The 24,146-nt window shown below is 45.1% G+C and overlaps 2 protein-coding genes across 3 annotated transcripts; one reads left to right on the forward strand and one right to left on the reverse strand.

Moving 5' to 3' along the window:
- The first annotated feature begins 2,446 nt into the window (after positions 1-2,446).
- Positions 2,447-13,809, forward strand: LOC142885802 (rho-related GTP-binding protein RhoA-D-like). 2 transcript variants are annotated; one of them, XM_076022519.1, is made up of 6 exons: positions 2,530-2,596; positions 5,919-5,998; positions 9,620-9,775; positions 10,951-11,071; positions 11,857-11,987; positions 12,133-13,809. In XM_076022519.1, exons 3-6 carry the CDS (start codon positions 9,620-9,622, stop codon positions 12,304-12,306), a joined length of 582 nt encoding a protein of 193 aa, XP_075878634.1. In that variant the 5' UTR covers positions 2,530-2,596; positions 5,919-5,998; the 3' UTR covers positions 12,307-13,809. The 2 variants fall into 2 exon arrangements, with proteins under 2 accessions (XP_075878633.1, XP_075878634.1); XM_076022518.1 differs by lacking the exon at positions 5,919-5,998 and having other exon boundaries at positions 2,447-2,596.
- Positions 12,861-24,103, reverse strand: LOC142885800 (putative helicase mov-10-B.2). The gene is made up of 23 exons (XM_076022516.1): positions 23,668-24,103; positions 23,455-23,557; positions 22,607-22,788; positions 21,973-22,072; positions 21,693-21,837; positions 21,350-21,599; positions 21,122-21,232; positions 20,852-21,029; positions 20,471-20,613; positions 20,168-20,341; positions 18,211-18,323; positions 17,934-18,130; positions 16,627-16,724; positions 16,393-16,490; positions 16,203-16,301; positions 16,006-16,108; positions 15,798-15,915; positions 15,068-15,259; positions 14,896-14,967; positions 14,684-14,809; positions 14,509-14,597; positions 14,287-14,399; positions 12,861-14,203 (listed from the first exon to the last, which is right to left on the reverse strand). The coding sequence occupies exons 1-23, from the start codon at positions 23,799-23,801 to the stop codon at positions 14,130-14,132; spliced, it is 3,012 nt and encodes a 1,003-aa protein (XP_075878631.1). The 5' UTR covers positions 23,802-24,103; the 3' UTR covers positions 12,861-14,129.
- Positions 24,104-24,146: the final 43 nt, after the last annotated feature.

Consider the following 24,146-nt stretch of genomic DNA (forward strand, 5'->3'; position numbering starts at 1 on the left):
GCCGCGGGCTTGTTTTTCTCATCTATTTTGACCAGTGGGGGAGGAAGTTAAGCGGTGACAACTTCAGGAAAGACATTAATACTTTGCAGTCAAGGTTACGTGCAACCACAGTGTCAAGGGTTCGCTTATTGTATGTGCATTTTTTGGTGAATAAACTCTGCACTTGAAGTTTGGATATTGTCTTCCCCTCGTAGCAGTTGTTCTTATCAACGCAGGAAAAGGTCTTATTCAGTATGAAAGCATCAGTCAAATGATGTTTTGTCTTCACTTCCTGTCCTCCCAGTCTAATCGCCTCATTCAGCTCAATTCACAGTCAAAAGTGTTCAAGATAGTACATGCTGATGATATGATAAAGATGATTTATGCAACAGGTGGAGTTTGAACTCAGCTGGCTTTCTCAAGACCCCTGGCTTAAAATATGGACATGTACAGTAAATCCATCCAGCAGTGTGACAGCATCTAGACCAGGGGTGGGCAAACTTTTTGACTGGTGGGCCACAAAGGGTTCTAGAATGTGACAGAGGGCCCGGACCAGGAGCAGATGGATGGAGTGTTTCGATGACCCCCCCTCATAGAAGAAAAAATAATAATAATATGGGATATGTAGAAAACATGTGCTTCAATGTCAATTGAAAATGAAAAAAAGCATTGCAACAAAAAAATATGTCTTTGACGCCACGCAGCAAGTTCGGCAGGCCGGATTAAAAAGCTCAGAGGGCTGCATATGGCCCCCGGGCCGTAGGTTGCCCATGCCTGATCTAGACATTACACGTTAATGTCTAAGTTTCCAGACAGTACAAGTTATTAAAAAGAAGAGGAAAGACACATCTTGCTAATGAAAGGATCAACTGAGAAAAGCACACTTGAAAAGTATTGCGGTGCATGATAGCTCCCCACTCAGCTCCAAGTCATTGCAATCAAAATCATTTTCGAAAATTTTTCATCTATCAAAAGTAACGCTCATTGGCAGTTAAACAGACAAGAGTTAACACAGCAAGCAAAAGAAGATAAAAATGTCCGTCCCACTCTCCTCGTGTCAGAGTCCCAGATTCAGCCCTTCAGACAAACTCCAGAAATAGCAGAGAGAGGCTGGGAGGTGCCACTCTGAACAGCTTATCTGATACTACAGCATGAGGGTATAGAGCTCATCGAGAAAGAACGAGCTGCATTCCTGTCAAGACAGTCGGTATTCAGGAGACAGGCTTTTTGCTGGATAAGATTGAGGTTCAGGATTTTTCAAATTTGACTTTGTTATGGATTTTTTTTTTTCTCTCCCACTGAGAGAGATAAAAAAACACTTGTTTTTGCCACCAACAGGATGTTTGTCTTAAGATGAATGATAATAGCTGCATTAGCTTACAATGGCTTACTGTGTAGTGTATCATAATAGGCCTACTGTTGGGTTTTGAAAGTGTTTCCCTTGCCTCTAAACTGCACTGAGCTTTGGGGTAATTGACCCTATGATCCCACAGAGAGAATGGCATGTTAGAAAGCTTAAATCCCAGTTGGGTGATTTCCTGTTGCACTGTGTGAGAAAAACACTGGGTCAAAGTCCATTTCCGCCCACACAGTACAAAAATACAAAAACTTTTGTGATTGTGTGAGATTTTTTTTTTTTTTTTTTTTTCTTAACTAAAAACAACAATATATCAGTTAGGTATCAGAATTCCAACTCGTTGTGTAATTATTTGAAACAAAAAGTATTCAATACGATGGGTCTACTCTAGTTCAAGTTCAAGGGCGGAGGCGGCAGAATAACGGTCAAAATGTTTGGGCCAATGGCGTGCAGTTGCTTATGTCTAAATAAGCGTGCTGCATTCGAGTACACTCGAAATTGTTTCAAACAGAAGTTGAAGAACTGAACGGTGTAACACAAGCAAAAATCGATACCGGAATGAAAGTCGGGGGTGAAAAGAAGATAACGGTTCATACAATATCTCAATGTTCACTGTAGGCTTAACATTGATATCTCACCAAATTCGGTGCAACTGGTTTTACGCTCGGTAAGCAGGTGATCCATTTTTATTGGCCATTTTAAACGTTCTTGTTGATGATGCAAAAATGATTAGAATTGCGCGTACAAAAAGTACTTAAAAAACACAGATTACCGCTGTTGGAAGGATTCACATGATGGGCATTCAAATTCGTTGCACATGGTGCTTAACATTCCACTTCAAAGCCAATTGGTCTGTTTACGGGTTTTACGTTGCCGTTTTTTGTTGTTTTTTTGTTTTTTTGTTTGTTTGTTTGTTTTGGTTTTTATTAAGATGTAAATCCACAAACGGCAGCGGTGCGTGTGTGTGTGTGTGTGTGTGTGTGTGTGTGTGTGTGCGCGCGCGCGTGCGCGCGCGCGTGAAACGCTTGAACGTTTGCGTTCGCAGCCGTGCGACTGCGAACGCAAACGCACTTGCGAGGCGAGCTTTAAAGTCCGAGGCGAACGTAAAGGCAGCAAAGGGGGAGGAGTCTGAGAGCCACACGGAACTTGGGCGTCTGGCGGACCCCTCCTCACTTTGATATCAGCTGCTCCTCACAAGTGCGCTAACCGTCTGGGAAAACACGGCGCTCCTCGGTGTTTACACGCACACAGCGGTTCGAGGTAAGCCGCGGCTGTCCGCTACTGTTTTTATATATATATATATATATATATATATATATGTATGTATGTATGTACTGAGCGCATTTTACAGATATACATTTTTATTTTAATTTTAATTTTAATTTTATTTTTTTTTAATTTTTATTTATTTTAATTTATTTTATTATTTATTTTTTTTATTTATTTTTTTTTTTTGGGGGGGGGGGGGGGGCGGTGCGCAAACTGTAGCCCGATGTCTGTCAAAGCGACCCCGCGGTTCGCCCAAGACAAGTTGGAACCTGTTACTTGTGACGGGAAGTTTCCTTTCGCCATGGACGCGGCGGGGGTTCGTGGGACAGGATGGAAGAGACGCGCGTGTCGTCAGGACACAGACGCGCGTGCTCCCACTGGCTCGGAGGACTTGAGTCCGTTGTGTTGCGTTGCGTTGCGCTGTGCTGCGCTGTGCTGTGATGAAAGGCATGCCACCGTAGTGAGACAAGTCACCACACCCTCGTTGCGCTGCAAGTCAGATCCCCTCGCGTCCCTCAAAGCTTCAGTTCCCGCGTCTTGTCGTGGCTCGTCTCGTCGGAGCAGGCAGTCCTCCCGACACCTCGCAGGCCCAGCATTCCTCCTCTGCTCCGCGACCCCACACTCACGGGGGGGGGTTCGTTCAAGCGTTCAAAGTTTTCTCACATACCTCATTCTCAGTCTTGTATCTGAAACCCTGTTAGGGCTCTTGGGGGCATGACGTCATCTCTGCCCTTACAGCTGATTGCTGACCAATCAGCTGTAAGGGCGGAGAGGTACCGCTGCAGGTAGTGAGCGAGTGAGTGGTCAGAGGAAGGGGGGGGGGGGGGAGTCATCGCTCGGCCAGTGCAGATGCAGTGGGAAGTGATGTGTAAACTGCAGAGACAAACAGTGCAAGAGTGGACACACTGGTCAACATTCAATAACATGGTCAACGCACTGCGCTAAATATTACGACAGTGTTCTCTCCTCTCCCCCTACAGTGCAGATGTGTGTCGAGCTCAGTCCTCAAAGAGCCCTGATAAATCTGGTGCTGTGGACTGACAGCAGGGCTTTTCCCGCGCAGAACACCCTCAGGAAGTGATAAAGATCCTTCTTCATGGAATAGATAATGCGTTACAAAAGTGTAGTAAATGTAATAGTAGCAAATGATATATATTTTTTAAACGGTTGGGAGGGAAAGGTTCATTGCTCATTCCAGGAACAGCAGTGATGAGTTTGACCTCAACCCTTCACCAACAAAATACTCACAAACTGATGTCATAGAGGTTGTCACACAATGATATAACGACTAAAGTTATGTCAACATGGATGCTGGGATCTGGCGGTATCCAATATAAGAGGGATCTAAACTCTTCGGTTTTGTAATCCTGCAAATAATGAATTTGTATCCCAGTTTCCAAGGAAAAAATGTCTGTGGTCTCACTCCCAGTGTGCTTCTAGCTGTAAGCAGGCCGCTTCACCGAGAGTCAAAGAACTCAGTAGGTCAGCGTGAATGACTCCATGGAAAACCATAATAGATCAAAACCGCTGTATACTGGGTGCAAGCACTGCCAGAGGCCATTTGACCGCACCGCTGCTTTTTTATTTATTTTATTTATTATTTTGTTCTCCCGCAGCCTGTTGTCTACTGCAGAATGTCAATAAATGGAAATCTTTGCCCAGTGTTTCCCACAGAATTAGGATTTATTTGTGGTGGTGAGGTTTGGAGAAGGGTTTGGGAGGAGTGTGAGTGGAACCACAACTTCAAATGCCCAAGTCAGTATTTCTTTGAGAACAAAATGGGAATAAAATGAATCAACGGCTGCTTGACCACACATTTTTTTTTCCAGTTAGCTTTGTTAGATCAATGATTTTATCTAGTTAATCAGTTAGTTAGCTAAATAGTATGTTTAGTTCTGAATACGAGTGGGTCTGTTGCTGTCATAAAGCTAGCGCAGGCATGCATGCTTGGAGCATGAACCCATCTAGCCTCGCTCTATAGCTGAATATTGGCGTTCTTGTAGTTGTCCCATCTGCTTGACATCATTCAGCAAACGTATTCAGTTTGCTTAAAATATGAAAATATGGATTTTTACAGCTGGATCAGGTGTCTGTGTCCGATGTGTATCTTGTTTGACTCCCAAGGCTTTAACATGCAAAGGAGAAAAGTGACGTGTTTTATTTTAGCTGTGTGCTTTTAACATTTTATCCTATATTTAGTATTTCTGGCTTTCGCTTTCCCTATGCTTAGATGTTGCCAACTGTGTGAATGGCATAGCCAGCGTTTCAAACGATGGTGTCAGCACAGCAAAATACAATTCAAATAGCTAACTTTTGATGAGATTAATGAGCCTTAAGGGTTAGTGAACAGTGGCGGGCGGTACTGTCACTATATCAGAGGCCTTATCAGGCAGGACGGGGGTGTCGGGACACATCAGCAATAATGTTGTCCTCAAAGGGAAGGATAGACTTTATCAGTTATGACTTCTATGGGTATTTCTCAACTCCACTTGTTGGAAGGAAGTGATGAGCTGATGTGAAAACACTGGAATCTAGTAGTCACAAGAGTTTAAGGTCAAGGCGGGCCTTAAAAGCAGCATAGACTGTGTTTTTGTTTTGTTTTGTTTTGTTTGTTTTTTTTGTGGACGGATCAGATCAACCCAAGGGCTTGGCACACTGTCGGAATTAGGACAGAGAACATTCGTGTATTAAGATGGAGCCAATGAAAGAGTCTGGATGTGCCTCAGGAAACTAAAATTCAAGGGTGAATGCGCGTGTTACTCCTGCAAAGCCAGTAATGAGAAGTTACTGTTGTGCAAGCCTGATCTTTTCTTAATAGATCCTAGTATGTTGTTTGGAGCTGTTTGCTGCCATCGCGCCACTTAATATTCTCCCTAGTGACAATAGGTCAGTACATGCAGGCCAAAGCCTTTTGATGAAGAGTGATAGTGTCTGTGTGTTGTTCTTTAAATTGATCGAACCTGTTGACGGAGTTTGTTGTTGGCGTCATTCAGGGGTTCAACAAATATTTGTTTTTAAAAGAAATCAGTGATTGTAGAATTTCCCAACGATTTAAAATCTGATTAGGATTAGGATTCTTGCTATGATCACTCATCACCCTAGCACCCTGGCAGTGACCTTACACCTTAGCGTGGCATCACTCGACTCAGAGGACACGAGGAATATGCAAGTTCCTTGTGAATTCCTCATAAGCCGTCTCCCACCCAATGACTAATTTATCTGCTTTTTTTTTTCTTTTTTTCTTTTCAACGCTTAAATTATGAATCAAAGACTTGCGTTAAGTTTTTTTTTTATTTTTTTTTTTTCCATCCAGAATTATCCTCTTGCGTTGCCCTACGCTTCACTTTCCAATCAGGAAAGTGTGTGCCAGAGAGTGAGCGCTGTCGAGAACGGGTGAGACATTCCTCATAGTTAATGTCCTCCAACTCCATCTTTACACTGTCACTGTAGCGTGTGTGTGTGTGTGTGTGTGTGTGTGTGTGCGCGCGCGCGCGTTTATTCTGTGACCCGTGCTTAATCATATGGAATGCATTTCACGACTTGAACCAATCAGTGTGTTTGCAGTCACTGTAGCTAGATAAATATTTGCTGCACCAACAAGCAAACCCCCTGTTTACATCTTCACTGACAAGGAGCACGGAATTTATGGCTGAACGCTACTGTGTTAAGCTGTTGAATCAAAAGTCTGGTTTTTCTACTGTTTTCTATCCGTGCTTTTGTTCCACTCCAATTTATAACACTTGTCTAAATCTGAGTCCAAGCCCGGAAACAGTTCACCACTTTTCCCGTGATCGCACAATGTAAAATTGAGTTCTCTGTGAACTTTGTGCATCCGGATCTCTTCTTTTTTTTTTTTTTAGTTCTTGTGTCCATCTCTAGCTGCTAAAGTTAGCCAACAGGGAGGCCAACAGATCCATGGATTCTGTCTTTGTCACATCGAAACAGCGCATTCTCCGCGCCACGGAGTAATCTCCCAGGAATGTGTTTTCTTGTACCTGGTGATGTCACGTGGGGTCAGTGGCAGTAAATGTTGAGCCAAGTCTAATGGCATTTTAGGACCCCTCCCCCCCTCTGCCGCTCTGTGTTTAAACAAGAAAGGTGACTTTTCTCCCTTGCAGGACTAACTTCTTTCCAAACACAGCCTCTCTCATCTTCTTATCCACTACCTCATTTCTCAAGAATTCTGTTTAAAAAAAAAAAAACACTGTCAGAGCGTCAAAGGCAATAACAAGTTCACAGAGCTTCCATTCCAAATATAATACACAAATACATTGCTATCTATGAGAAATAGCAGGCAGGTGAATAAAACCTTCAAGTGGTTGTTGCTGTTGATTTTGAAAAATGCATTCGCCACTACTGCTGTGAGAACCAGTTTATCCCTTTTGGAAATGGGGTGGGAGGTGGGGGGGGGCAGGGGGAGGTCCTCATTTAATTCACTCACAAATATACAATGTATCTTAACTCCAAAATATTATCTTTATTTGTAATGCAATGACATTTTTCCTAATTGGGGCCATCAGTGGTATATTTCTATTTGACTGGGGGTTCTGAATGTGTCTGTGTGTCTGACCTGCTCGTCTGAATTCCTATTGACTCAATCACAATTTTAGTGAGAATTGTAAAAAATTAAGTTTCTTTTGAACTGACTTTCCAAAACGTTGTTGTTATGTAACAACCCCTTCTCCCGCCCCCCCCCCCCCCCCCTTCCCCCCTTCTCCCCTCCTCTGGGCGGGGAGCCAAACATGAGTGCTGGGCCGTTTCCTTCCATTCACTCAAGTTGGCCTGCATTGTGACATTTATAATATCAGCCTTTACGTCTCGTACCCCTTTATTAAATGGGCCAGTAAGTGCTGAGTTGGAGCGAAACACTCAAGTTAGCTGATCCATGTCATTACCGTCTGGGTTCCACGTCAGGAAACGCTTAACAGGAGCTTGCTGGCCCTGCCAGAGCTCGGTGAGAAACACCCTGCTTGATGTGTAACCGCCTCAGGCACCAGCAAAGTCTGGTCCAGCTGCGTGTGTGCCGCAAGGAATGAGAACTTTGACCTTTTGCTGTCCAGCGACGATGGGCATTATGCAAGACGGGGCCAGCGGCCCTGAGACACACGTGTGGGAAGGTATTCCCATGCACATGCACTCTGTCTTGGAGGCGCGAGCGTGTGAGAGTGCCGTGCGGTAGATGCCGTGAACCTACGCTGGCCTCCGTCTGCTCCAATTGTTCTTTGTGCCACAGACTTGTGCAGCTGTAATAATCATGTGACAGTCTGAGTCTGCAGCTCCTCTTGGCGCACTCTGCGATGAGTAATATCTAAAGCAGACTAAGAGACACCCTCTCTTGAATTAATTATGATCACACTTGCACCACCACCACCATCCTTCTTATCGCGATTACACCCCCATCTTTCCCCCGCAAAGACTAACTGAGACCCACTTAGTACGGCATCAAAAGCAGGGCAATCTTAATTTTTGATGGTTTACCATAACACATAACACGAGGTAGAGGGTGACGATATAGAACAAAGTATTGCTGCGCAATAATTTTGGTGCAGGGCAAAAAAGTAGCGCAACATTTAGCTCTTCAAAACGTTGTGGCAGCAGCTTTTGGGCTCGCCGGAACCGGCAACACCAGGAATGGCTGCTCGCCGCTGCACTGTTTCACATACACCGTGGAGGACAGTTGAGGGTCACAGAAATAAACGCAGATCTGTCGGTGTTGTGTTTTACATTGGCTGTCCAAGATGATATTTTGGTATCGTGACGACACTAACCCTTAAGTGGCAAAACAATAAAAGGCCGCAGTTGCTGTTCTGAACAGGTTCATATAGAGTTTGTTGTTTTTTTGTTTTTTTTTCTAAGAACGACACAAAAACTCCCTTAATGTGTTGCTCTGATCACTGGCCCATGGCTCTCGGCATCATTGTCCATAAACTGGACTTCTTTGTGCTGCACAAAATTCTTTGTAGGACCTGACCCACTTTCTGAATCTTTCTGGGTTTGTGTGTGTGTGTGTGTCCCTTCCCTCTGGCAGTGACAGTATGATATATGGAATTGCGGCAGCCTCCTATCACACAGAACAGGTGGCTTTCTCCTGAGACAGGCCAACAACACGCTGGCCTGATTGAATGTAAGGGAGAGGAAAACAAAACCGAGCGGCCGTCCTTAGCGCGCCAAGGAAATGCACTCTGCGTTGTTGCCGTGGAGGTGAAGAAGTGATTAAAAACCTAAGAACAATTCTCATTGAATTAAAATTAAGTTAAAAAAAAAAAAAAAACTATTTTTCTCATTTGCTGCCTGTCTTTAAAAGTCACTCAGTAAGTTGTTGCGTGTGGATGGGAGAGGCATTTATATTTGTTCTTGCTGTGGTCACATGATGCGGGCTGGGAAGATTAAGTGAGTCATTTCAGTGGCTGGTATTCTTCACTTTTGCCAGTATTGCTAACTTGTCCCAAGGGCTCGGTACTGCGTACCCGACTGACTCCAGATGTAATTGGGAAGTGCATCATTTATCTCAACCTACTGACGTCGTACTGTGACGTTGCTTCTTTCTCTGCCTGGCCGCCAGATGCAGACGCACCCTTTAATGGCCTGCAAGGCCGAGAGGCTGGAGAAGACGCGGTGTGAGCAGCGAGCCACTGGGATGCAGAGGCTGGCGGCTGCTGTGATGGCGTGTGTGTGTGTGTGTGTGTTTGTGTGTGTGTGTGTGTGTGTGTGTGTGTGTGTGACTCCTCCTGTTAACTTCTGTTTTATTCGGGGGGTTTTTTTCCCCCCTGCTGCTGGTCCAGTTTTTCCACCTCAAACAGGAAAAGGAAGAGGGCGCGGCTTTGAAACGGACCTCAACCTCAGCGTTCACCTCTTGCACCAGTTCTGATTCTATTGTGCCCCCCCCCCCCGCCCCCCGCCCCCCACCTCTGCCCCCTTTACGTTCGCTTGCTCAGCAGTTTACGGTGTTTTCGGTGGTCCTGGTGCCCTGGAGCCTTGCTGTGTAGGCCAACCAGAGTGTTTTTCTCCTTTCAGATGGCTGCTATCAGGAAGAAGTTGGTGATTGTCGGGGACGGTGCGTGTGGCAAGACCTGCCTGCTCATCGTCTTCAGTAAGGACCAGTTCCCGGAGGTCTACGTCCCCACCGTGTTTGAGAACTACATCGCCGACATCGAAGTGGACTGCAAACAGGTAGATGACGGAACCACGGAAAAAAACAAAGTAGCCCCACCTGTTCCGTCGTTTCAAAGTCTGATTTCCGGCAGTGTGTCAACAGCGATCATCTAGCTGTTAGACTGGTGCTCATTGGCATTGACTGGAATGGATGATTTAGGGAATTATAATACGCGCTGTTGCTCATAAACTCTGCCTTTTATCGCGCCAAATAGACGTTGTGCCTGAATTTGTCTCCCACGGGCCACATTATGCAGCCAAAGCACCTGGTCAACAGTCGTTAGTGATGCAGTTAAAAGCAAATAAACAGATTGGATTCTTATTATCTTTATTATGGGCAACAGTGTATCAGAGGGGGGGGGATCTGCTTCAGCTCTGTCCCAAAGTGAGCAGCTGCTGTAATGTGGCCCTGGTGACCTTGTCTCCGCCGGACGACCACGCCCCCCCCCCCCCCCCCCCCCCGCCTGCTGCCTAAACGCTTATTGCGGCAAAATTTCCTCGGCGTCCTCTTCAGTGTTACAAAGACAGAGATCCTTCAAGCCCCAAACAGGAAGTGGATTCGTGCAACTTTCCCGCCCCCACAGCCCCTCTCAATCCACCAAACACGATGACTAATATCCTATTTCCTTTTCCCGTTTCCTCTTCAGTGTAATACAAAGGTCACCGTTGAAGGTAGAAATGACCTAGCCGCAGTATTTGCCAGTCACAATCGAGTGGGTCCGACAACGGAAGTGCACACAATGTGCGCTGCTCACCTGCAGATGTTTTTACCTGCAGTTGAAACCTCTCTGGGCGTATGGAAGACTAGCAGCAAATTGGAACAGGGTTTTTTTTCCCTGCGGTGTTGTTTGGTTTCGCAGGGAGCCGTCATCAGAGCCAGTCGCGTCCAAGTTGTTACTGAGGCACTTGCGCTGGTGCTACTGCATGCCACAGCTCATTAGATTAGGATGAAAGGCACTCTGGAATGGGTTAAAACACTATTACGTTTACAGAAAATGGACCACACACAAAAGTGTTAATGAATTAATCTCTTTTGGTTGTTGGAAGTTGATCAAACGTTCCAAACACTTGGAGCTGCACTTTCCCTCACTCAGCCTTAGGAGGCTGTCATCCTTGCATACTCTTCACTTCTACCCGTCTCTTGTCAGATGTGGGTAGGTTCGGAGCGCCCGTCTAATTCCTTGCTTCTGCAGGTGGAGTTGGCCCTGTGGGACACAGCAGGTCAGGAGGACTATGACCGACTGAGACCTCTGTCCTACCCTGACACAGACGTCATTCTCATGTGCTTCTCCATAGACAGCCCCGACAGTTTAGGTAAGTTTTGGTGTCCCACCGGACACACAAACTGAAGTAGAGGTTTAATCTGGAGAAGTAGTGGTTATGGTAGGGGGAAAAAAACATTGTTATTTTAATAATGAATAGGTTTGTTTTTTTTGTTTTTGTTTTTTTTTTTTAAATCACGGGCCTCAACGGGCCTAAATTTAAATGGAAATCCCATCATAAATATTGCTTATCCACATAATGAAAGGCACGTTGTCAACAATTTGAGCCTGTCTTTCTGCTGTAAGGCCCGTAAAACATGAGGGTCTCGTCAGCCAAGCCCTGAATCACTTTAATTCAAGCTAATGCAATAATTCATTCACCATGTTGATAAGCAGCCACAAAAGAATTCTTTCTCACCTGTTTTGGCTATAAACCAATAAGTGGTGGTTCCCTGCAAGCACTGCAGCTAGAGAAGCTTCTCTGTGAACAATTGTGACACATTTGGTCTCAGCTTACACACACACACACACACACACACACACACACACACACAGGGAAGGAGTCAAATGAGGTTTTTTGGGTTGTATTTCTCTGTCTTGATATGGGCAACGCTGTTATCAGCGGAAAGCTCAGTTTTTGGCTGGCAGTCTGAGCTGAGCCTGAGGGGAGGGGTCAGCGGCCTCCCTCTGTTTATGTCCCTGCAGTACAGTCACACGGGAAACATCTGCACCCCCGCCCCTCCCCCACCCGAACGGTCCTTCTAGGGACGGCCGTGAGGAATTGACCCGAGTGCTGGCCGCAGCCTTTCCCTTCACGTCTCCGTTTCACCCTCGCAGAGAACATTCCAGAGAAGTGGACGCCCGAAGTCAAACACTTTTGTCCCAACGTGCCCATCATCCTCGTGGGCAACAAGAAGGACCTGAGAAATGACGAGCACACGCGCAGGGAGCTGGCCAAGATGAAACAGGTGGGCGCGTGCTTTAAGTCTAACAAATTTCTTTTCAAAACAGTGCCGCCCTTTTTTTTTGGTACTTTTGTAAAAAAAAATTTAAAAAAAGTTTGTAATTTTTCTTTTTTTTTTACCCTTGCTTGCGAATGCGCAAAACCTGCAGGAGCCGGTGAAGTCCGAGGAGGGCAGAGACATGGCCCACCGGATCGGCGCCGTGGGCTACCTGGAGTGCTCGGCCAAGACCAAGGACGGCGTGCGGGAGGTGTTTGAGATGGCCACCAGAGCGGCCCTGCAGGTCCGCAAGCGCAAGAACAGGAGGGGCTGCGAGCTGCTGTGAGGGGACAGACTGCGGACCAATCAGCTCCTCGCATCCCCACCTGCCCCCTCCTCAACCCCCTCACGCTCCTCCTCCTCCTCCTCCTCCTTCTCCTCCTACCGGGGAGCAACCTGAAATCAATGGCTTCCGTGAACCACACTTGCTTCACGAATGCAGACGCGCCACTGGGGATTATAAAAGACTGACACGCCTGTTTAAAAGCGAAACACATCAGCCTCTCTGGAAAACAAACAAACACTCAGCTAATTACATACTGTTTTTTTTGTCGTTTTTGCGGTTTTTATTATTTTACTCAGCCTGCTTAAAGGACTCACCCATTCCTCCTCTATGAATGTATGTTTTTTTGTATTTATATGTGCATATTCTTGGCAAATACACCGTGAGTCTGCCTGCGCTCAGTGTTTACAGAAGCAGAGCTCTGTCTTCGGCTCCCGTCCTCCTGATCTTTTTTTTCTCCAGCTCTCTCTAACCCTAACCCGATCACAGCACATCTTTTTTTTTTTCAATCTCTGCGTTGCATTTTTCTTTTTTTTCTCTCTCTCTCTCTCTCTCTCTCTCTCTCAACCTCCGCTATCGAGAGTGTCTTCACGCCGCCTCATTCACTGTGACTTATGGGTGGGAGTCTGTGGACTTCACCTTGCTTTGTGTCTTCCATTGGCGATGTCTTAATACTGACACTGGCGACAGTGGGCCGTTGTCACAAGCGCACAGCGTTGGGCCACGCCCACACTCTTTGCGCTGACTGACTCGACTCTGCCGAAAGAAAAAATATAATAGTCACCGGCGCGTCCTGTCTAACGATACTGACGTTTGCACATCACTGTGCATCACGATTTTGTCTTTCACTCGACCACAGTTTGAACTCTGTTTGCCTGACAGCGAGATTTGGAAGTTGTTGGTTGCCCTAAGAATTAGCACGAGCTGTGTAACATCGCAGGAGGAAAAAGGAAGCATCTGTTTATAAAAGACAAAGAATTTTATTCAAAGAAATTATAAGAGTGGCAAAAATACAGCATGTTCCCTTCCTTTCCTTAAGTTTGCCAAAATGCCTTTTACACAAAATAGGCCTGAAATGTCCCACATAACACCCATTTTTAGCCCCATAACCAATAATTATCAAAAACAAAAAAAAAAGCACGTTGAGCCCTTTGTTTGCAACCTCCTGCTAAAACTGACGCCTTTGTTGCATCTTCCACGTGTTCCAAATGGGACAAAAACAAGGCGATTCTTATTTCTGAGAAGTTTACTGACAAGCTGGGTGCAGTTAAGAGTGCATTTTCTATGGCGTTGGACCTAGAAGATCTGAGGCTCTTTATCTGCAGGGCTTTAAACACCTCTTTATGAATTCATTTACTCAGATTGTAGGCTGCAGCCATAGTCATTTTTCCCTTGTCCGGTTTGTCAATTGCTAGGGAACAAGTTTTGACTGTGACCGTGCTTAGCAGGAGCGGGATGTGATATACCTGAATGAGGTATACGTTAATAAAGGATTTTTGAAATGCTGCAATTACCCTTAAAGATTTATTTCACTGAAGAAATGTAAAAATGTCAGAGCTTTTCGTCAGAAATGCACATATGATCTACACACAATTGTGCTCTATATATACACCTCACATAATTTGATCAGTAGCAAAAGGATTTTCAAAAATCACCACTAAAAAGACTCTTTAGCAAGAGGTCTATTGCCTATTGACAGTGAACCTTGTACAGTTTGAAGCCTTTTTCAGATTATTCAAGCACACATCTAACAAACAGCAGCCCTAATCAATTAGCCAGTCCTTTAGCAGGCAGTATGTTGCACTTTCTTTGTTTTGATTTTGGGTTTACAGGTCATTCCTCCACTCAGGTTCCACGTGCCGCTGGACGGCACTCTCCTCAGTCTCCTCCGGTGGGACATCTTTTAAAAGATAACAGTTATAGCGTTAAAACGCTGAATTTTAAGTATCAACTTTGAAGAAGAAGAAAAAAATGATATGTCACCGTTGGACTCAATTGCAATGTAAAGTGCAGCAAATCTATGTACGACATCCTCATCCTCCTCCGATGCGGTGAAACCTCTGTATCCTTCTTCGTCTTTGCAGTAGTTGATGAACCTGCGGAGGAAAATAGAGAGAAAGAAAAAGCGATGAATGGGGATCATTTTATTTGAATGCTCTTCTTTTCCCAGAGGGGACCAACTAGAGGTAACCTCGTTACACATACCGAGCCCAGGTCGCATCTGAGGTCAGCACTTGGGGGTTTCCCACCACAATCAGCAGGGCTTTAGCCCGGGTCACAGCCACGTTGAATCTCTGCATGTTAGTTAGGCCAGTTTGTCAGAGCTCTCCGCTGTGTGTATTCATTTAGACTGTATGTCAGTGTGTTTGCATCTTGTTACCTTTTTGTTCTTGACAAAGCCAAGGCAGAATTTTTGGTCGAACTCGGTGTAATTTGGGCTGCTTCGGACCGTAGACACCAATATGACTTTCCGCTCCTGACCTTGGAACTCCTCCACAGAACCAACCTGGAACACACGCAAACACACACATAGGTAAGACAACAACACAGTTACATTTGTTACAACCTCTTACTGTTTAAAAAAAAAGTCACCTTGAGGCCATTCATGTCCTTGGATTTAAACTCCTTCTCAACTTTTTCAAGAGCCCGGCGGATTTTCTGCACCTGTGAAACAGCCATAAGAAAAGAGCTCCTTTAGTCCACACATTGGCACAATTTGAACGTGTACCTTGTACTGTATTGGATGAGTGAGTGTGATGCAGACCTGTTTCCTGTAGGGGGCGATGATGCCTATATCGCGAGGTGCAATGTTTCCATGGCCTTTCTTTCCATTTGACTGCAGCAGTTTTCTCACATAGTCCATCAGCACCTCCACCTCTGCCACATTAAAGAACGAGGGGCTGCTCTCCTCACGCTCGTCCATACCGGTCACCCCGTGAAAGATGAGCGGGAAGTCCTGAGAGGCAGAACCCGAGAACATGGTTGGTTGCCATGTCAAGTGATTTGGTTGCCATGTCAAGACTTTAAACCATGTATCCACTGACTCTTTAAGTGTACCAGCTGTGCAGATTTTAGTTGCATTGCCAATTGAATTAAACATTTTCTTTCTAACAGGAAAATTAAGTTTGCTGTGCCTTCCAGTGCCCTGACTTTATATTTACATAAAAGGTGGCTCCACTTGTAAGCTATATTGCAGCACCATGATTTTGCAATGGGACAAAACGTATTTTCACTTGCCCTCAGAGCTCTCGTAAAAATAATAGAAAGAGGTGACATTAAGTGGGGCATCAGGAAAGCAGAATTAATGAAGAAAAAACTGAGCCAAGTGAAGTCACACACTGCTTGGCAATGTGGTCGAACCTCTGAAGCTCAGCATTGCACGATAAGTCAGGTATTAAATTTTTCAAATTTCTGCCTTATGAGCCAAGAATCAGGATCCAATCAATCAAAACAGTCTTAATAAAGCTGGCACTTGCTTGATGAAGAGTCATTACCCTTTTTGGGAGGTGTTGCCAACTGCAGTAGGATTCTCGCAACATCTGGTTTGCGCACGCCTGCAGCTCTCCGTCGTAGAACAGCTCATTTGGAACCTTCAGAATTGCAGGGTGCGACCTGGATAGGATCAACACAAAGACGTTCGGTGAATTATTATGAATTGTGATTTCTTCTCAAAGTGGCCTGCAGTAACCCCGACAACCAGACCTGTAGTTGTGTAGCAGTTTGGTGACGTAACGATTGTCGAACACGCCGTCGTTCTTCTGGTAGAGCGGACAATCCTTCATCAAGCGCCCGAGGAGGGAGACCCCTTGCAGACACAAGGAACCAAATGTCATCATTCAGTTAGTACAGTCACAATGCTAGTAACAGGGCAGTGCATGTGTGAGTGGGTGCGGTCGTACCCATGCCGTATTTTACTGCGAACGGAGATCTGACAATAGGTCCCAGTTGCTTGGGGTCTCCCGCCAGAACCACTTGACCCGACTTTGCATCTAGCAGGCCTTCATTATGAAGATGACCACAAACAATGTACACATAGAAGAATATGAACGCTACATTTCAGGAAAACATGATGAGGCTCGCTTGATCTACCTGCCAGGGGAATTAAACACTCTGTTTCAACAGCGTGTCCTGCTTCATCCACGAACATGTGAGTGAAATGACCCTCAGTGAGACCTCCAGTGACCAGCCTGCAGTGAAATTAACGAGACGAGCTGAACGGGTGGATAGTTGTTGAATGCCAATTTTTCTTAATTCTCGAGTTATTAGTCGTTATATTGAAAAATATGAGGTGTGAGTCAATTGCATTGTGAGCGTGCTGTTTACCTTCCAGCTGTTATCAAGGTAGTGACCACAATCTTATATTTCATCAGCTCCTCTTTTGCAGGAAATATGTAACAATCCCCCTGCAGGTTAGAGCATTCCTGTGGAAGTGCCACAATGTTGAGTGTCCGTGTGTGTGTGTGTGTGTGTGTGTGCGTAAGCCAAAATTACAACTGCATTGACGTGGTGCAGCAGCAGCGGCAGCAGTACGTAAGAAGAAGGTAGGTAAATTTAAAAAACGTCATATATCCGTAGAATTCATTAGCAAAAGCCCCACATGAAAACGTGATGTGGTGTCCAAGTTTTCAGGTGAACAACAACAACATGCAGATGAAGTTCTAAAAAGCAAGCCCTCACCGAAAACGCCTTTTATTAGGGTGTAATGTTACAGTGCATAAGAAGTGAGAGGGGGGAAAAAATGCAACATATGAGAATGGTCGATTGCCCTGTGAAATAAATAATGTACACCAAAGATGTTGACGCGTCACTGTTCACTGAGTTGTCCAATACTGACGCCTAGCGTTTAAACACAAATATTGCAAGCAAAAGAAGCAACATGGTGCCGCGAGTCGGGAACTTGATTGAAGTACTACTCTGCTGCTAGCAAGTGGCTGTTAGCATTAAATTAGCTTGGTCAGTGGTATACAAAACACGGCCCCAAGTGCAGACAGCTAATTGGAAACGGTATGGATTTCCTTTCATCCGAAGGCAGCACTGCGAGGTAACATCTTTTTGACAATTTTTTTTTTTTGGGGGGTGGCGGGGTAAACGATACCGATGGAAAAAAAAAAAAAAAAAATCCGATAATGTCCTGTGAACATATACCTATTATAATCTTGAGACTTCTACAGTACGTGACTGCATAATGGTGACCTTATGGCTCTAACAGGACTGTTTTGAGTAAAACATGTGCCTCTTTTCTTGAATGGGTACGAGGTCAATTGTCCACTGTGACTACAACAGCCTCTCCCTCCGGGTAGGAAGTACCAAGCTTATATTTGTTACAATAAGTACAGACTCCTCTCTGTGCTCGGAGAGCTCCTCCCCCTAAACCTTGGCCTTGTGTGAGATTTGTGTTCACTGCTGATTAAAGATTACACCGACTTCAGCATCTTCTTTGAGTATGTGGTGAGTCTTTCCTCCCACAAATACCTGACTTGCATACAGTGCTCCATCAGCTCACATGGAACGTCTCTCCTCCCGACAAACTCGGTTAGTCTACTTGGTTAAGGGTTCGGCTCGTCATTTTAGAACTGAACATACTGTCTACCTTGAGTGAAGCATCCTGCGTTGAATGACGCAACACTCACCGTTAGCTCTTCGGGAACCATTTTAGGATCCCGGCTGCTGGCGTACATGCGAAACACATTGCGCGTTTCCACATTTTCCAAAATCTTCCTGCAGAGCAGATCAGCAGCGCTGTTGGAAGGAGCACATGCCAGGATATGGCAGGCAGCCTCTCTTTTCGCAATCTGCTTGACCGCCTCCACCATGGTCACAGTTTTGCCTGCATAGACAATGAAATAACAATTTTGACTATGTTGGGCCTAAACAAGAAAAGTACCATCATCCTGGTATGGGCTGTACCTGTGCCAGGTGGGCCAAACACCAGGTAAGGGGCAGGTCTTGAAGTGCCAGCCACAATGTGCTGTACGGCCAGATATTGCTGTGGGTTGCCCTCCAGCTTTGCATCAAACAGCCTATTGAGAACCAGACAGAGGGACAAAGTTCAAGTCATATCAAAAACCCACCATGAAACATCTGGGAATCTTCATGAAAGGCACGATTAAAACCTCCACGATTGCGACGATAAATGCATGAGCTGTTATTTCGATAACCCAACCAATGCCACAGGAGAGAAACCAGCGCGTGCTAAATGAACAGCCAATCCCAGCAGAGAAACAACGGCGCGCCTCCTTCCTTCCACCCGCCTCCTCTCGCTCGCAACAACTCAGATGGGGAGACACACACAGCCGTCCGCTAAAGCTCGTTATAGGAACACGTAGAAATGAGTAGCGAGGAGCAGAAGTCGAGGGAAGTGAAGAAGAAACTGTCCAAAATGTGCCCGAGAACTGTACCCCTGACACCGAGGGTGAGGAGGAATGTGAAAACGTCCGGCAGGATGAAATAGTGGCGAAGAAAGGCAACACCAGTTCGGTGATTTGGAATTGGTTCGGCTACCTCAGGTCCGACAAAGTACAGGCTAACGCTAAGTGCAAATTATGTCGGAGAACAGTCCCAAGCAAAACGGGATACACCACGAACCTCTTTCAACATCTCAACAAGTACCACGATAAAGAATGGTATGAAAGCCAGAGTTTACGTTTTCATGCTAGCCTCCCCGCAGCTAATGCTAAAAACAACGCACTGCTGCAAGAGCCCAGGGGGAGTGTGCTGCGTGATACTCCCGCTAGCACTAGCAGTAGCCTAGCTAGCGACAGTGCTAAGCACAGTTGCTCGTCAAACAACAATACAGTCAGCCTTTAACGCAGCTACCCCGTACGAGGGGGAGGGGGGGGGGGGAAATCGACGCAGTACAGAAACATAACCAGAGCAGTGACGTGCAATATTGTACCGTCTGTCTGTACCTCTTTTTATTTTTGTTTTTATTTTATTTAATCAGTTCAGTGCACTACCTCTAAAATGTTTGAGAGATGTTAAAAACAAGACACATAATCCTCAACATGTAAGTTATTTTATTTCAGTACATCTAAGATGTAAAAAATAATACAAATGTCTTGGTTCTGTCGGGTTGTTGTTGAATGTTTTGTATTGTCATACATTCTAACAATAAATATATAAAAATAATCCTTCTGGTTTCTTTGCGGTCCAAGGAGAATACTAATATTAAAACTATTATTGATTAAAAAAAATAATAATAATAATTCATATCGCGATAATTATCGACATCGAGCAATATAAGAAAACATTGTGATAAAAAAAATTGCCATATCGCCCAGGCCTAGCTTTTAGGGCCCTAGAATGACTAGCGTACATACATATGACACTTTATTCTAACCTTCCAAGGCAACTGGACTGCACAAGCTCAACTCTGATCCCATTCAACCGTCTTACCAATACCTATAATGAATAGTGTTGTCAAATGTCTTATGGTCTCATTGACTTCCATGATCACAAGGTTTCCTGGATGAACGCCTGCAAGACACTGCCACGAGCTGCCCTTCATGCATTGCGAACCTCTGAAGGTTCTCAATTGTCCAGATCATTGTAGTATCAGAGGATTAAGAAGTTACGGCAACAGGACTAGCTGTCTTGGAGACATTTCACCTCATCCCTTTGATCCAGTTTGCCTTAACTTAACCTTCGAGTACTCCAGCTTTAGCGTTCTTTTAATCTTTCGGTAAGAAATCTGATTGATCTGATCTGACAAAAAGTTCATCTATTTGCCTTCCATGTTTGCTTCCCCTTTTCATACGCTTGCACTCGCAGCCATGAGACCCTAACCAGATGGATACTGAGATTTAAGAGTGGTTCTGTTTAGAAGGCCGCATGGATTTTATACAGAGCTGTAGCGGGTCCGTACCTGAAATTGGGAAGCGGAATATTTGGGGGGATGACATTTGGGTCAGGGAACAGCACCTCTCCCAGTTGGTATGTCACAGCCAGCTCTGCCGCTCGGTGCTGAACACGCATAGTCAGACGGTTGACGACAAATTCAACGTGGAACTTCATGTTCTCCACCCAGCGATCCACAAATCTGCAAAGAAATGCGCAATCATGGGGGATTTTTTATTTTTTATTTTTTATTTTTTATTTTTTTAATTATCAGAAATGGTAGTAAATGTGCCATTTAGGCATACTGTGTTTGTGTGTGCTGTGGTCTTACTCTGAGCTGAAGCCCAATTTGACACAGTCAAGCGCTACACTGTGCACGTAGCCGCGGTATTTCGCTTTTGGCTCTCCGGCCGGATAGGCCAGCAGAGAATCCCCCCGTAGCACAGATGGACGGTTCTCAGACACACCCGGGACCTAGCGGAGCACAATCGTTGGCAGAATTATTCCAAATGTGTCAGATATTTACTTTGTGTTTTTTTACGGGATTTCCTGTTGAACATGCTTGAGTGTGTGTTGAACAAAATATGTCAGTGTTCTGAGACAGATTTTCCAACGAGTGCAACGGCACCAGATAGTGAAGTTAGTTCTTGCCTCAAAATGTGTTTGCCTGTTTTGGGGACGTGATTTAGTAGTTAAGGGGGTTGGAACAAACCTTAAGAACGAGCAGTTTCCTGTTGAATGTGTCTCTGGTCATGGTGGCTGCCTCGATGTCAGGGTTCGGGATGTTGTATCTCTTGATGTCCACCTCCATCTGTTGCTCCTCCAGATGCAACAGCAGCTGAAACTTCTCCTTGTGGTTCTGCCAGCTCAGCGGACTTTCCAGCAATGTCCTTTTGAACAAAGCCAACAATAAGCTTTCTGTCTGATATTTTCCCTTCATGAAGTTGACCTGTCATGACTAGATGTTAGACGGCAAAATTACCTTTTATCAGAACTGTAGCCTAACTTCAGTGTCTGAATGAGGCGGTCCAAGTTAGTTGGTATTTTATACGGTTTTAGTGGAACCTCAATTCTCAGCTGCATCTTTGAAAACCTGGAAAGGTGAACAGTAAAGGCACCATTCGAATTCATTGATACATTGACACATAGTTGTTCTACGTGGAAAATTATTCAGTTTCCTGCTTATTTCGCAGTGACTAATAAGTGGTACCCTTCAGGCGGCAGTCCATCCACGATTGGGCAATCAACTTCAGGGGTGCGGATAGGGAGACACTGAGGTCTGTAAGCCGCTACAGGTGCCAGCTCCCTCCCAAGGGTGGTTAGGCAGTGAGCCTCAATAAAGCGCACAATGTGGAAAGATGTGGAGGACTGCAGGTCCAGTTTGAATTCGAAGGCTATGGTGGCTGGATAGACACCAACCATACTGCATCTCAGCAAAACCTGAACTTCATAGCTGTCACCTGTGAGAGGACATTCATAGTTTTGTTTGTTTGTTTTAAAGTGATGTCCACACATTGTCTGCCTGTGCATATCTGAAATGATTTGTGTGTTACCTGATTTTAGACACAAAGGATTTGCCCTGGTCACTTTGTGCTCATCTTTTAGGATCATGTCCCTCAGCCAGTGCAAGGGTGTGTAGTACATGAAATACACAGGATGCCCTGCAGTGTTTTCCACTCTCAGATTGACACAGCAATCCTTACAAACAAACAAACAAACAAAAAACAGACACGGCAATGTCAAACATGTGTTGTAACCACCATGCAGGATTCCAGTGAATTGGTAGACGGCCTTCACAAGTGCCAGAATGCCAGAATGTCACGTTCTCAATACCTGAACTTCATCCACATCCACAGGCAGCCGAAGCCTCCCCTTCTCAAACTGGTAGTTGGAGTTGATGCTGATACCATTTTTATCAGAGATAAACTGAGTCCTGAGAATGCCAAAAAAAAAAAGTGAAGTATATAGAGTATATGTAACTGTCGTATTATGTGTTCAATAATGTAAAGAAAATAGATCCCATCATTCATAAGGTATAAGAGCCTTTTGTTTGTGTTTTCAACTTATTCTCTTGACTGTGTGGGGTTTTTTTTTTAGTTTTTAGTTTGTTTGTTTTTTTTAGAACAGACATTTTCCAAAAATAAATTTATGGTTGAAAGGATGGTCTTTAGATGTAATATGCGCATAATTAACCTCATAGCACTAATCATTACAATAGCATCAAATGGTTCTAATGTGTTCTTCACAGATTTTGAAAAAGGACAACAAAAAGAATATTGTTTAGTAAATTGCCAACCATTTAGTTTTCTATTTAAAATAAAACTATCCTCTACAATATAGTATATTAAAAAAAATCTGTGACTGTAGTACAAAATACATTTATTTGGGATTTTATTAGGACTTTGCTCCGTGCCATTTCACTGCTAAATGTCAACGCGCTTGCAGAACAGACTCTTGTTACTGTTACCTTTCTTTCTTTAGTTTGTTCACCAGGAGACTGGCCAGTCTCCTCCGTGCTCGAACCCCTGACACTGCTTCATCTCCGGAGGTGATCTCCTGCTCTGTCCCGGGACTGTTGGCTCCTTCATAGGGAGTCTCTGGCTGACGACTTCTGTGCGAACGCCATTGGTCCATGTAGAGACTTTTGACCTGTGGAAATCACAACGTGTCATATAAACCATCAAGTTATTTAGCCCACTCTTTTTTTTCTTTCTTCGCTGCAATAGAAGACGCATGAATAATATTAGGCAAACAGACAACAGATGATGAGATGAATGTGGCCAGTCCAGTTCACTTCCAATTTCGATGCCAGCAAATTTTGAGGCCCCTTTCGGGGTACCGAGGGGCTTTCCAAAGGATGCCCCCCCCCCCCCCCCCCCCCAACATCTGTTTTCACTTATCTCATATTACGGGGTATAAAAAGGTGATGTTAACATTAGATCATTGGAGTTGTTCACATCTGACTACCTGACTCCTTCAACATCAACACATCTCGGATCCTAACCCTGACCCTGACCCTGACCCTGATGGATGCACCACACCTCCCTGACGCTGGACTTCTTTGCAATGAACTTGCTCCCACGCGATCAAGTCTACGCATTGCCAATGCAGTGGTATCGATACCAGGGTGCTGCACATCAGTAGCCCGCGATGGAGCCGCCTCACGCCCACCTGACTTGACGGAACTGACTTGCCCTGAGCTCGTGACAGCGGTGAAATCATCGACGATGCTGCCCGCATATGCGAAGTTGCAGCGGTTGAAGGTGACAGCTGCTCTGACCGTCGGATAGCAAATACGGGAAACGGAATGCATACGGAGGGGTTGAAGCGAATCTGGTCCCTGCGTCTCGTTATTTTGTGGGACACCTTCAGGGCATGGAGGACTGATCCGAAGTTTGGGTCTTTGGCCCCCACGGTCCTAGGAGGAAAAAACAACAAACAACAACAACAACAAAAAACAAGCTGTCGCATTATCCGCGGTGCAACATCTCAGCAATATTAATCCATTAATAAATACCGACAACTCACCGGCTCCTGAATTCTGTGTTATAGATGTCTCTTAATTCGAGTCTGTCTGTAATGGACGTCCGATCGGACTCTTTTAAAAATTCAAAAAAATCGAGTCCGATCCGACAAGCTTGAGCTAAATTCTTCACAGGCATGATCGATTTGGCTTGCGGGGTCGAACACAGTGCGAAACGTCCAGGATTTGGGCCCCCACCCCGACGTCTGCGGCTCTGGAGCTCTTATTTGCCTCTCGCCAACGCACCTTTACCACCTTGACATCCGGAGAGCCACCGTGGGCGGTGTTTGCCTGCGTCTCGTTGGCAGTAAACGACACCACCGCCTATGGCAGGCACGCCGAGGTGTGCAAAACAAGCCCTCAATTGCAGCGCGTTCGTTCCCGAGAAACGAAACTTAAAGGCGTGCAAGTCGTCGGAAGCGTAGATCTAAAGTGACGATTCGAAACGGAAAATAAGTGATTTGATGTGATGAGTCAGCGGTTA

This window comes from Nelusetta ayraudi, unplaced genomic scaffold (assembly GCF_046127955.1).
Source record: "Nelusetta ayraudi isolate G7.1 ecotype Tasmania unplaced genomic scaffold, CSIRO-AGI_Nayr_v1 ptg000012l, whole genome shotgun sequence".
In the NCBI taxonomy this organism is placed as follows: domain Eukaryota; kingdom Metazoa; phylum Chordata; class Actinopteri; order Tetraodontiformes; family Monacanthidae; genus Nelusetta; species Nelusetta ayraudi.